The 12,252-nt window shown below is 36.8% G+C and overlaps 1 protein-coding gene across 5 annotated transcripts in view; it reads right to left on the bottom strand.

Moving 5' to 3' along the window:
- The window catches only part of LOC127660994 (potassium voltage-gated channel subfamily KQT member 5-like), a 249,356-nt gene that overhangs the window by 14,959 nt on the left and 222,145 nt on the right, over positions 1-12,252 (bottom strand). For 3 of the 5 annotated variants that reach the window (XM_052151510.1, XM_052151511.1, XM_052151513.1), the window contains exons 8-10: positions 6,967-7,061; positions 5,932-5,958; positions 1,731-1,951 (exon numbers count right to left, since the gene is read on the bottom strand). In XM_052151510.1, coding sequence (XP_052007470.1) covers positions 1,731-1,951; positions 5,932-5,958; positions 6,967-7,061 — 343 coding nt within the window. Of the gene's footprint in view, positions 1-1,730; positions 1,952-5,931; positions 5,959-6,966; positions 7,062-7,253; positions 7,343-12,252 lie in introns of all 5 variants that reach the window. The other 2 variants (XM_052151514.1, XM_052151512.1) reach the window with 2 other exon arrangements.

The raw sequence follows: 12,252 nt of genomic DNA, 5'->3' as shown, positions 1-12,252 counted from the left end.
GGCTGTAGGGATCGAACCAGCGACCTTCTGATTGCCAGTTATGTGCTTTAGTCCACTACGCCACCACCACTCCACTCCAAATTCTGTGTTAATTACTGCAGTATCCATTTTATTTATTTTTTTGCACTTCCTGTAACTTCACTAATGTTTTCCCAATGTCCTGTGGCTAAAATTGGCATATAAATTTCCAGGAGATACACTACTCAACTGCACATCCTACCACAGAAACTTGTGACACATGTCTCAAGCATAATAAACACGGGAGCAGATTTAATGTACAGAGAATAGAGACTTCACGTGGCCAAGCTGCCGTATATCTTCGCCTAGCCTGAAAACGCTCACCCACACTGTTAGTGAATCAGTTAGTGTCAAAGCGAATCCGCACAAGATGTGTGTGAGATAGAGACTGAACAGCAGCCAGAGAAAATACTAGTTTTGAGATTTTAAACTTCAACAAATTTCACTTTAGCATTCAATTTATTTGATATCTCTTTGTATAGTGTCTTATAATACATTTGCAATGTACTCTTTAAGTTTATCTTGCTAATAAAGCTTGATATAAATTGAATCAGCCCATTTGATCCTATTATTAAAAAAGTCCACTGGAAATGGCAGAAGATTTTGCCCAACATTTAATAAATACATGTCCACTCTATTTATGGCATGTAAACATCATTTTATCAAAGATGTATACCTGTAGAAATGTGTCTAATTAACCAATTTTTTGCTAATCCTTTAAGACAAAGTATAAAATAAATATAATTATATTTTAATATTTGTTTTAGTGTACCATGTACAATTGTGATTAATCACAGAATACTGTGCAATTAACTTTTTATCGATTCAAAGTCCTAATAATACAAATATAAATTTGTTGATTGGTTGCAGGGCGAATTCTGTACACATGAATTATTTTGATTTAATTTTATTACACCAAAAATTCAACGTGTACATAAACAACATTTTTAATTGTCTTGCAGTGATTCATTTTCCCATGGAACCATGGTGCTGTCAATCCCTCATGTCTAATGAGCAGGACTCTGTCAATATTGAATATCTTCTATAAAAAATGTATCTTTCTCTGCTTTTCTCTCTCTGTGCCCTCAGGGGGAAATTCTGGTGATGGGAGCATGAGCTAAGGTTAGTTAGGGCAAACAGAGAACCATGCTTTCCCACTGCAGCCCATGGTGTTTGTAAATCCTATATTCAGGAATAAAAACTGCCACCAATTATGATAATGAGTGGAAAGAGAATAACTGGCTTTTGCATTGCTTTTGTTTAAAAAGAGTTTCATGATGCCAAAAGAAGCAGATATACTGCTCATAAAACCACTAATTATTAAAAAAATGGTAAATGAAAATGAAAAGCACAGGTCTACACAAAAATATCACTCTGATTATAAGTTATTGAGAACTATAAACTGTTTTTGTAATTACAGTAAAGGAGCAGTCACACTGGAATGTGAACATGCAAAATTACTTTGTGCACAGTGCTGCACACCATGCAGCTTTGAATTTGAAATTCAATTATTTATTTTGAGCTGAAAGATCAATCTGTGATGTTTAAATGCTCTATTGTCCATACGCCTTTTCATTAAGCAAATTAGCAGGTCAGAATTCACCAAACTTTGAACTTCAGTAAGCAGTGAAAGATTAAATTTCTTTACAAACTTGCTTTTCCGCTCACCCGCTCACACTGCACCTATTTGGCCAATCAGAAAAATCTTTCACCTTCAGCTGTGGTGCGTGATTGGCTCTTGAGTCTGAGCGATGGACGGAAGCGAGTTCGGTCATTGAAGCTCCAGCTCTTCTGGACTTTGGCAGGACTGCTTCCCTCCACTCCCACATCTGTGCCAGGAGAGCGCCGATCATTCACTGACATCTGCCTGCTCTTTATGCTTTGACCACGAGGACTGGCCATGCGCACACGCTCCCGGAAACTCAGCTTTTGGCTGCAGAAGAAAATAGGGATAAAGATGGATGGAAGAGGACATATGCGAGAAACGAAAGACAAAGGAGATAAAGAAAATGAGGATGACAGGGAATAACAAACAAGAACAAATAATAATTAAATCTTGAATTTAGACAAAAAGGTATTTAGTTAATGGTTGATTAAATTAAAACTGTTAGGATGGTTTATTTTGAACCAATAAGATTCTCTTCCTTCAGAATTTACTTGATTCCTCCAGTAAAGAACTAATTTTTATTGTGCTTTTAAGCATGATATGTAACACCTATTACTTGGATATAATGATATGTAACACCTATTGACATGTATGATATGTAACACCTATTACTTGGATATTAATATTCTGTGCCAAATCTTCAAAAAGCTATCCTGCACCTTTCTCAAAAACTGCATCAAAAGACTATCATGAATCTTACATTCCCACCACCACTCAGCAAGCAACATTTTGAAGCAAGACTCTCTGACCACTCTTTTTCTATTGCTACCTTATATGTGGAGCAGCCTTGCAACACCTTCATGAGCTGCCTTTCCAGGCCTCTTGTAGAGGCCAAGAGAGGCTGGACATTTACAGAATGCACCGTTTATGAGCAAAACAAATATGAACCTGGGAAATGCCAACATAGTCTCATGAAAATTCATCACAATACTACAAGGTGGCAAATTAGTACAAATTTGTGCAAATTCATTCATACGAAAAAGTACAACATATACATAATCACATACGCTTCATGATCACTTTCTTATGTATTACACATGGTTAGGTTTAGTTATGGGGTTTTGGTTAGGGGTTAAAGTTACAAAAACAGTTTTGGATTAACATGGAACGAAAGCCACATTGGGAACTACAAGGACACAAGGGAAGCACCTCTCAATGTAGGCATATAACTCGTCTAATTTCACTTGTCAGCTGGCCACCTCGTACTATTTTGACCATTCTCGCTAGATTGGGTTGGAAATGCTCCTTCCAAGATGATGATTCCATAATCAGGGGCTCTTATTCATGCTAGATGTGTATATCCTGTTTATCACTGTGCTGTGAGCTCATGCTTGGTAGTTTGTGTGTGTGTGTGTGTGTGTGTGTGTGTGTGTGTGTAAAAGGAATGTGGGGTCTTGGTGAGGCATAAGACATAATGATGTAAAGGTAATTTATAGGCATACAGAGCCAGTTCTCATGCACATGCGACATGCAGTTTTACAACTATTGCTTTTTAAATGGTAGGATGTAAAGTGTAACCTATAGTCATTTAGTCATTGTTTAACTCATTATTCCAGGTATTACAATATTAGATGTTCAAAATTAGTCAACAGGAGATTTAGCTAGTTAGCATGGCCTGATTTAAAATGGCATAACCTTTTAACCTGTGACTCTAGAGTGATTAGTCACATGACATTGAAGGTGATCTGTATAAATAAAAATAAAGAAAATATAAAATTCTGCAAAAAACGGCAGATTTCAAATCGCATACTTGAAGGGGATCCTGCGCCAACCCAGCAACTGCCATTGAGATGAATGGGAATGCTAACAGGTAGCTGCCTTCAGAGATAATAGACCTCTTGGTAGACATTCTACTTTTATTTTTTGCTAGGTAAAACCACAAGCATGTTACATAAAGTAAATCGTAAATCAGATATTGTATCATATGTGGAAGAAAATGGATATTGTGCAATCATTCCTGTGGGGTCATGCACACTGTATAGGAGGGTGTTCGATAGAAAGGGGACAAGAAGATCTATCATTGCCAGTTATATCCTTCAGGCAACAGGCAAAGGGAGCAGACCTTTAACTTAGATTCTTTGTAAGGAGGGGGCGGGGTTTTTCTGAGGTGCCCACCATTATCCATGCATGGGATTAGTTAGCATTCACATTGATAATTTTGCTGGAGCAGTGGGGGGGATGCTGAGTACCTATGGTTCTGTGTGGTATATCTCCTGAAGAGCCTCTGCCTACTACTTTGACCCTTACTAAGGAAATGAGGAAGACAGATGGCAGATGAGCAAAGTTACTGTGAGGTGAAACAACTTCCTTAAACACTGAAAACCAAATAAAATAAAAAACCAGTAAAAATTTATAAACTGAACAAATATGACAAAATTGAGTCATGTTTTTGCTTATAACAAGTTTATTTTTCTTACCCCACTAGCAATTATTTTTTCTTGTTTCATGGGAAGAGATTTTTTGGCTTGAACAGACAGTTAATCCCCAAAAAATTACAATTCTGACATAATTTACTCACCCTCAAATTGTTTCAAATCCATATGACTTGCATTTACTTCCGTAGAACACAAAAGAAGATGACAAACAGAATGTTGGGGACTGACAACCTCAACCACCATTCACTTATATTCTATCTCTTTTACATACTCCATCTTCTTTTGTGTTCCAAAGAAAGAAAGAAAGAAAGAAAGAAAAAGTCAAATGTGTTTGGAATGACATAAGAGTGAGTGAATGATGGCAGAATAAAATTTTTTGGGTTAACTAACTCTTTAAGAGAATTATATAGGTTGTACAAAAGATGGAGCAAAATAAACACAAAACCACACATACAAATACATCCACACAAGAAATATATACCTGTCTAGCAACCAACCCTTGACAAACTGTCCTAGCAATTATACATTTTCTTTCGTTAAACATGTAATTCCTTTAACCCTAACCAGTAAATAAATGGATGCAAACAATTTATAACTTTCTCTATGTTTGTCCATATACAAAGTACCATAAGCCACGCAAAAGTATTCACAGCTAAGCCGTTTCCTTCAATGCCTTTGCAATTTGGATGTTACCATGTTTAATGACACATTTGCCAGACAGTGAGGAGCTTTTCCAACTGTAAATTACTTCATTTATGTCTGACTGCTAGTGCTCTGCAAATATTTAATAAGAACCATTTAAACATCCAATTACAGCGTTAACTGAAAGCGTGAGGCAACATAAAAGGAAAAGCCTTTGGGTGCAACCATAAATTACAACAATCAAAACAGTAAGCTCTGCCCCTACTGTAATGACGTTGAAGTTAAAAACATAAAAGGAAATGTTACACTTTTTAATTAGGCCTTTATTTCTCACCAAACTATTGATAAAGGGTGTTTAAGATCATCCTAATGCATCTATGTGGTGATCTTCTGTTTCTTTTTCTCTTGGTTCTATTTCATAAATATTATAATCAATCATGAATAGAAAAGGTGCATAACAGTTCATCTATGTGGGTACTACACAGAGACAAGTGGGCCATTCCCCTACAATATTACAGAAGGCACTCTTCACGTGCAAACATACACACGCACATACACTCACTTTTTGGCACTGATGGACACTATCATGCCTATATTCAGACTCTATCGTCTTCGATGCTTTCTCTAAGTAAGCTGTTACTTAGCACAATTAAGCTGCTCCACATCTAAACAACCATTACCACAATACTAGAACAGTCCTTGTACAAAAGTTAGTTCCAGCCCTCTAATCTGATTGGACAAAGAACAGTCCAAATATGCTTATATTTAATATTTTAGTACTGAGACACTTCAATGCTTGTATCACTCTGCTTGTCTTTTTTCATGGTGTCAGGATGAGAGTCATGCTTTGAACATATTGTATCTGAAGTTAACTTCATTGTTCATAGATTTGTTGTACAAATCATTATCACATTTATAATCATGTTGTTGCACTGAATACCAGTACAGCAGTACTCTTGTTGGTGTGAAATTTATTAACTGTATACTTAAACTACTATAATACAATCCCACATCTCTAAAATGGCAAATAAATGGAAATCATAGGTGATGAATGGATAAAGTAAGACATATAACATGCTACAACTGAATATACTTGAAAATACACAAAGGTGTGTAATTCTGCTTCCTATTTCCTGTTTTTATTGATGTCATAGCCATTAAAACACTATCGATATTAAAGTAATAAAACATTGCAGACACTAGCATGATGTAGATACAAGAACAACAAACCTGCTGATGGATTCTCCCTGGTCTTTCCTTCAGGAGTTAGTACAAAAAAAAATGTAGAAAGAAAAGAGGCAGGATATTAATACTTAACATGAATGACATACACTAATGAGGAGACTACAGAAAAGACACAAATGACTCAGAAATATACTGAGTGTTTCATATTGAGAATGACCCATCAATATATTTCCCTCTGTGTCACAGACAATATCAAGTTTAAAAGTTATAAAAGAAAAGTTAACATAAATATACCTTTACACACTCACACGTATTAAGAGTCAAAAGAAATGGAAAGTCCTTTTTAAAACAGACAGCAAACAAGCAGACATGCAAGCTATGAGCAATGCACAATCAAGCTGACTAAGACAAGCGCTTGCAGGAGAGGAACAGCTTTGTTATGAAGGGGTGATCTGTGAGTAGCACATCTATTTTCAGAGAGATTTTACAGTATGTGTGATTTCAAGGTGTCTGTCTCCAAACTACCCTGCTGGAAAATAACATTTAAATCAGCTTGAGGTGATTAGCTGGTCCCTGGTCTTTTTAGATGGTTTAGAGAGGTTTTGGGCAGATGGTCAGGCTAGTGAACAGATTAACACTAGCTTTGCCAGGCTGGGAGACCAGTTAGACAGGCTTAAGACCAGTAAACCTCCTTTGGCTGGTTTAAGCTTTTTTTTTTCCATCAGGGTGTCTAGGTGAAGTGTTAATTTATGTAGGTATCTGTTCTTGGGTAATGTGGAGGGAAATTACAGTTACGCACAGCATCTACACAAGGAAACATGTGGATCTTTGTCTCTCATTCAGTAATGGAAGCCTCGTGTTCAACGAAACCTTGTGCTCAATGACCAAATGTGATTTTTTTATTATCTTCAACCAAGCATAAGATTAGGCCTTGTAGGGTAGGGTACAGGAAGAGATGATTATGCTTTGCAAGAGGATAGATTGAGGGAAAACATAATTTATTTGCTGTGGGAAGTGGGAAAATGAGAGCTACAGAAGCACTACACCAAATATGACACCAGCTGCCAGAGTTGTACCTACTTTATAGGGCTGCAGGTATGCAACGCCTTCAAATGAGGCTTCCAAGTAGCAATGGAAACCGAGTTCTCATCAGCCGCATAGCTACGCCACACACACTACGTGCAGAGTATACAAAACCAGAAAAATAGGGAAGGAAATGAAAAAGTGGAAAATAAAATAGAAATACACAAGGCCAGGAAAAAAAAGCAGGGATTGGAAAAAAGGAGAACAACAAAAGAAAACAAAATGATTAGTAACAACCAGTTCATGTCAGCGCTCTTCCATCAGTTCACTGCATTAATACATGCCTTTGAGGAGGGAGAACACTTTTATAGAACAGCCATGTGGCTCTCAGGTTTGTTCTGGAGAGGTCTGTGGAGTAGAGACGCCACGCAGCCTGGTGCAGGAAACACAAACACACACACAGGGACATGGGTGGAGAGAGACAATAGCATGGTGAGGGAACAGCCAGTCGATCACTGTTTTGGGCTCAAGACATTTGTTGAACTTCTGATTTGCAAAGCTGCAAAATTTGGTCACATACAGTGATCCTAAAAAGCATTTGGACACTTAAGCCACACATAAATACACATATCAGCCATAACATTAAAACCACCTGCCTAATATTGTGTAGGTCCCCCTCATGCCGCCAAAAGAGTGCCAACCCGCATCTCAGAATAGCATTCTAAGTTGATATTCTTCTCACCACAATTGTACAGAGCGTTTATCTGAGTTACCGTAGACTTTGTCATTTCGAACCAGTCTGGCCATTCTGTTCACCTCTCTCATCAACAAGGCGTTCAGAAATTCCACTCACTGGATGTTTTTTGTTGTTGGCACCATTAAGAGTAAATTCTAGACTGTTGTGTGTGAAAATTCCAGGAGTTCATCAGTTACAGAATTACTAAAACCAGCCTGTCTGGCACCAACAATCATCCATACCATTATCAAATCAGCCAATCGAGTGGCAGCGGTGCAGTGCATAATATCATGAAGATATTGGTCAGCAGCTTCAGTTAATGTTCACATAAACCATCAGAATGGGGAACATTTTTTATCTCAGTGTTTTGGACCGTGGCATGATTGTTGCTGCCAGACGGGCTGGTTTGAGTATTTCTGTAACTGCTGATCTCCTGGGATTTTCACTCACAAGAGCCTCTAGAGTTCACTCACAATGGTGCCAAAAACATCCAGTGAGTGGCAGTTCTGCAGATGGAAATGCCTTGTTGATGAGAGAGGCCAACAGAGAATGGCCAGACTGATTCGAACTGACTAAGTCTTTGGTAACTCAGATAACCGCTCTGTACAATTGTGGTGAGACAATTCATTTCAGAATGCTATTCTGAGAAGCGGGTTGGTGCTGTTTTGGCAGCACAAGGGGGTCCTAAACAATATTAGGCAGGTGGTTTTAATGTTGTGGCTGATCGGTGTTTGATGTGTTTTATATTTTCATTGTTAAAAATCCTTTTAGTATCAAAAAGTAATAAGCAAAATAAACGATATGTAAGCAATTAGTAGGCTGATTTAACAGAAATGACCCCCCAAAAAAATCACACAACTTATCTTTAAAGGGATAGTTCACCCAAAAAATTATAATTCTTTCATAATTTACTCACCCTCATGCCATCCCAGATTTGTATGACTTTCTTTCTACTGCAGAACAGAAGAAAATATATTTAAAATCTCTGTTGGTAATTTCAATGCATGTGAATGGTGGCCAGAAATATGAAGGTCCAAAAAGCAGACAAAACCAGCATAAAATGAAACCCTAAGACTCCAATGGTTAAATTCATATCTTCAGGAGGGATACGATAAGTGTGGGTGAGAAAACAATATTTAAGTCCTTTTATATTATAAATCTCCACTTTCACAAAGTGAAACTAAACAGGCACCACATGTGACTTTCCTTTGTGTTCCCCACACATATCATATCACTTTTGAAGATATGGATTTAACCAATGGAGTCTTAGGGTATAATTTTATGCTGGTTTTATCTGCTTTTTGGACCTTCAGATTTCTGGTCATTCTTCACTTGCATTGAAAGGACCAACAAAGCTGAAATTTGACTTTATTTGAGTTCAACAGAAGAAATAATGTCATACACATCTGGGATGGAATGAGGGTGAGTAAATTATGAGAGCATTTTCATTTTTGGGTGAACTGTCCTTTTAAACATGTATGAATGTCTTTGCATTATATACTGTAACAATATACCAAACCAATTATATTTTATACAATTATTTATACAGCAAAAACAGAATTTCACAAATTTGAGTTTATTAGGTTTCAAATATTTAAAAACTTCATTGTCAAACTATAGCAAACTTTGTCTTCTCCATTGCAATACCATATGGTATAAGCGGAAGGATAAAGTAAAGTAAGAAACTTTGTGTAATATGTAGTTAATGTGTTGAACTACACATGTGGTTACTCTGCAAGGGAACTTGTGTAAACTTAAGGGGAATGGGCCTTATACATCCATTAAAATGACCTTGTGACCAGTTGGTTGAATCTAATTGGAAAAAATAGCTCAGAAATTTAGTTTTGATAAAAGGTTTAACATAATTTATTTGCAGATGCCTCTGGTTGGATATTTTGTATCTAATGCAATGACATTTAGACAATGTTACATGTGTTTTAAGTGTCCATAAGTGTCTGGTCATTTTGGGGCCACTGTATATGATAAAAAAAAATATTTTCATGAGTGTATTTCACACTGATGTTCTGTCTCCAGATATGTGTGTGGAAACAGTGTTGAATAAATGTCTTGATGCCTGGGTGGCACACACAACATCAAAACAGCCAGAAGACAAAAAAGTGGCATGGTGAATGAGAAGAGGCACACACTTATCCAGTGAAAAGCTTTTACACACAAACAAGCATTTTATAGCACATAAAAATCTATAATAATTTAAACCAAAATGCTGCCTGTCCAGTTAACACTTTAAGTGTGTAATTATTTCTACATTAAAAATTGTATCTTGTCACAGCATAATATGCAGAGACAACTGTAAGTAAGCCATTCATGGGATGATACATCCAGAAATCATAAACCCTGTGGTGCTATCAAAGCATTGCTTTGTTTGTTTGAGCATATCGACTAGCCCGACACAGCAACATTATTATTTTACTACATACATATTTTAACTATATCTGACCATGCAGATATTTGACAACTGCTAGATAAATTTAAAAAAGGAGCACATAATGGGATAATGGATATAGCGTTATGTATCAAAATTAATAACAGCTTTAAAAAATAAGAAAGGAATGGAGGAAGTTTTGTGAGGAGAAAAACATCACAAGTGCGAAAGACTGAATATGGAGCTCTAAAATTGCACAGCTGACAGAGTGACACAGCAGTGAAGACAAAAAAATCATTCCATACAAAAATATCAGCAGAGAAAAGACACCAATCGTAACATGCAGGAAAGAATCCAAACCCAGACATAGCTCAGAGTCATACTCCACAGATCAAAATTAAGATATAAATTCCTGTGTTATATAAAGGCCTGAAGTGATTAAAGGGACTTGAGGGAGCACAAATAATGAGAAATAATCAGGCCCACACAGAATCTGTGCCTGCAGAATACTCTGCAGGTTTCCAAAGAATCAGAACGCCCATTATTCGTAAAGTTCTACACATGTATGTTTGTTTAATATTTTGGCTAAATCGGGTATGCTTTCAGCTACTAATAGGTGTGTAGTACTCTAAGCTCCATTTAAAGGGACACTGTGCACCTAGAGATAATGCACCAATGCAGTTTCTGCAGTGCTACACATTATAGAACACATCACGGTCAAAATACATGATTGCTGACAATAGTAATTGAGGCTGGATGGTTGGCTGCCCACTAAAAGGCCTTTGGAAAAAGAAAAGGAAATTAAAAACAAAGTTAGAGACAGAACAGAAAGAAAAGAGAAAATAAACACAAGGACCAGTGAAAATATGAAATCTTCTCTGTCTGCAATATCAGAAAACAACCTGGAGAAAGAAAAGACTTCACTTTAGTTCATGGTGATTAAAAATATTTGGGAAATTGCATGTGGGTTGCCAACAGCAGTCAAAAGGAAGTAACACATTTTGATAATGTTACAGGACCTCAATGTTTTCTAGATGTGTGTGTATGTGTGCGCACATTTTCCTGGAGTAAAACTGGTTCCCCAGCTAGAAAAGAAGGATGCATCATCCATTAGGAAGAGCTATTGTCCTCTGGGAGGCTCTTGCTCAGAATTCCTTCCGTGGAAACACATCATAAATATCTGCAAGTGTTTCCTTTGGCTCTAACAGAAGATAATAGTCCTCAATGTAATCAATGCCCACCCTGTTGTTCATTCTCTTTTCTCGTATATAAAATGAACATGGTTTTTATTGTGTAACTGACAGAGTTTTGGTAATTTACTAATTATTCAGTTTAAGCTGATGCTAACAAAGTACAGTAGGGTGCCAATATTTTTCATACATACCTTTATAATATCAGTAAATTACAGACAAAAATACAAATAAGGAATTGATATTCATTTGGAAACTGGATCAATGAATCACTTTAAATGGGCTTATTACATGGCTCTCTGAAATACTTGATTGTGATAGTAAATGGTGAAGGACACTCGATTGGTCAATCACAGCATTCTGTGCTCAAATATTTTATATATTTGACTGTTGTCCATGTCAACAAATCTCCTACATTGTTTCATGTCTTTCGTATGTCACTATGCAGTCTCTTTCTTATTACAGAGCCTGAAATTTAGGGCGGTACTGCAAGTATTGCGCACAGATTTTATCATTCCCGCAAGTTCCATGTTCATGATGCGGGGAATTCCCAGACACTTAAAATAGCTGAGATTTAGTAAACAAACCCATAGAAAATAAATAAAAACATTAATCTTGTCTTTGTATCAAACTGTAATTCCAGAATCTGGACAAATAAATTAAATCTTCCACTTCTCTCTCTCTCTCTCTCTCTCTCTCTCTCTCTCTCTCTCTCTCTCTCTCTCTCTCTCTCTCTCTCTCTCTCTCTCGTGCAGCTTTCAGTAGCTCATTAAACACTTGTTAAGTTTAGCGTGCATACGTAGTGAGGAAGTGCGTGGTCGCAAACCTTTAAAAACCTGTTAATTCGACATGCAAATGGCATTATACCACATCTCTGAAAGCAAACAATGTAATAAAATTATTGCTTCTGTTTATAATCAACAAAACTGTCTACATCGGAAGCCCCGCAACATTGGTGCGATCTAGTATTGCTTCATTACATCTTGGAAAGTGACTGAAAAAAGGGCCATAATAAGAGTTTAGTATTACCCCCA

The sequence above is a fragment of the Xyrauchen texanus genome, chromosome 20 (assembly GCF_025860055.1).
Source record: "Xyrauchen texanus isolate HMW12.3.18 chromosome 20, RBS_HiC_50CHRs, whole genome shotgun sequence".
Classification (NCBI taxonomy): domain Eukaryota; kingdom Metazoa; phylum Chordata; class Actinopteri; order Cypriniformes; family Catostomidae; genus Xyrauchen; species Xyrauchen texanus.
Note: the sequence above shows the minus strand (reverse complement) of the source record. Positions and strands in the feature narration are given on the sequence as shown.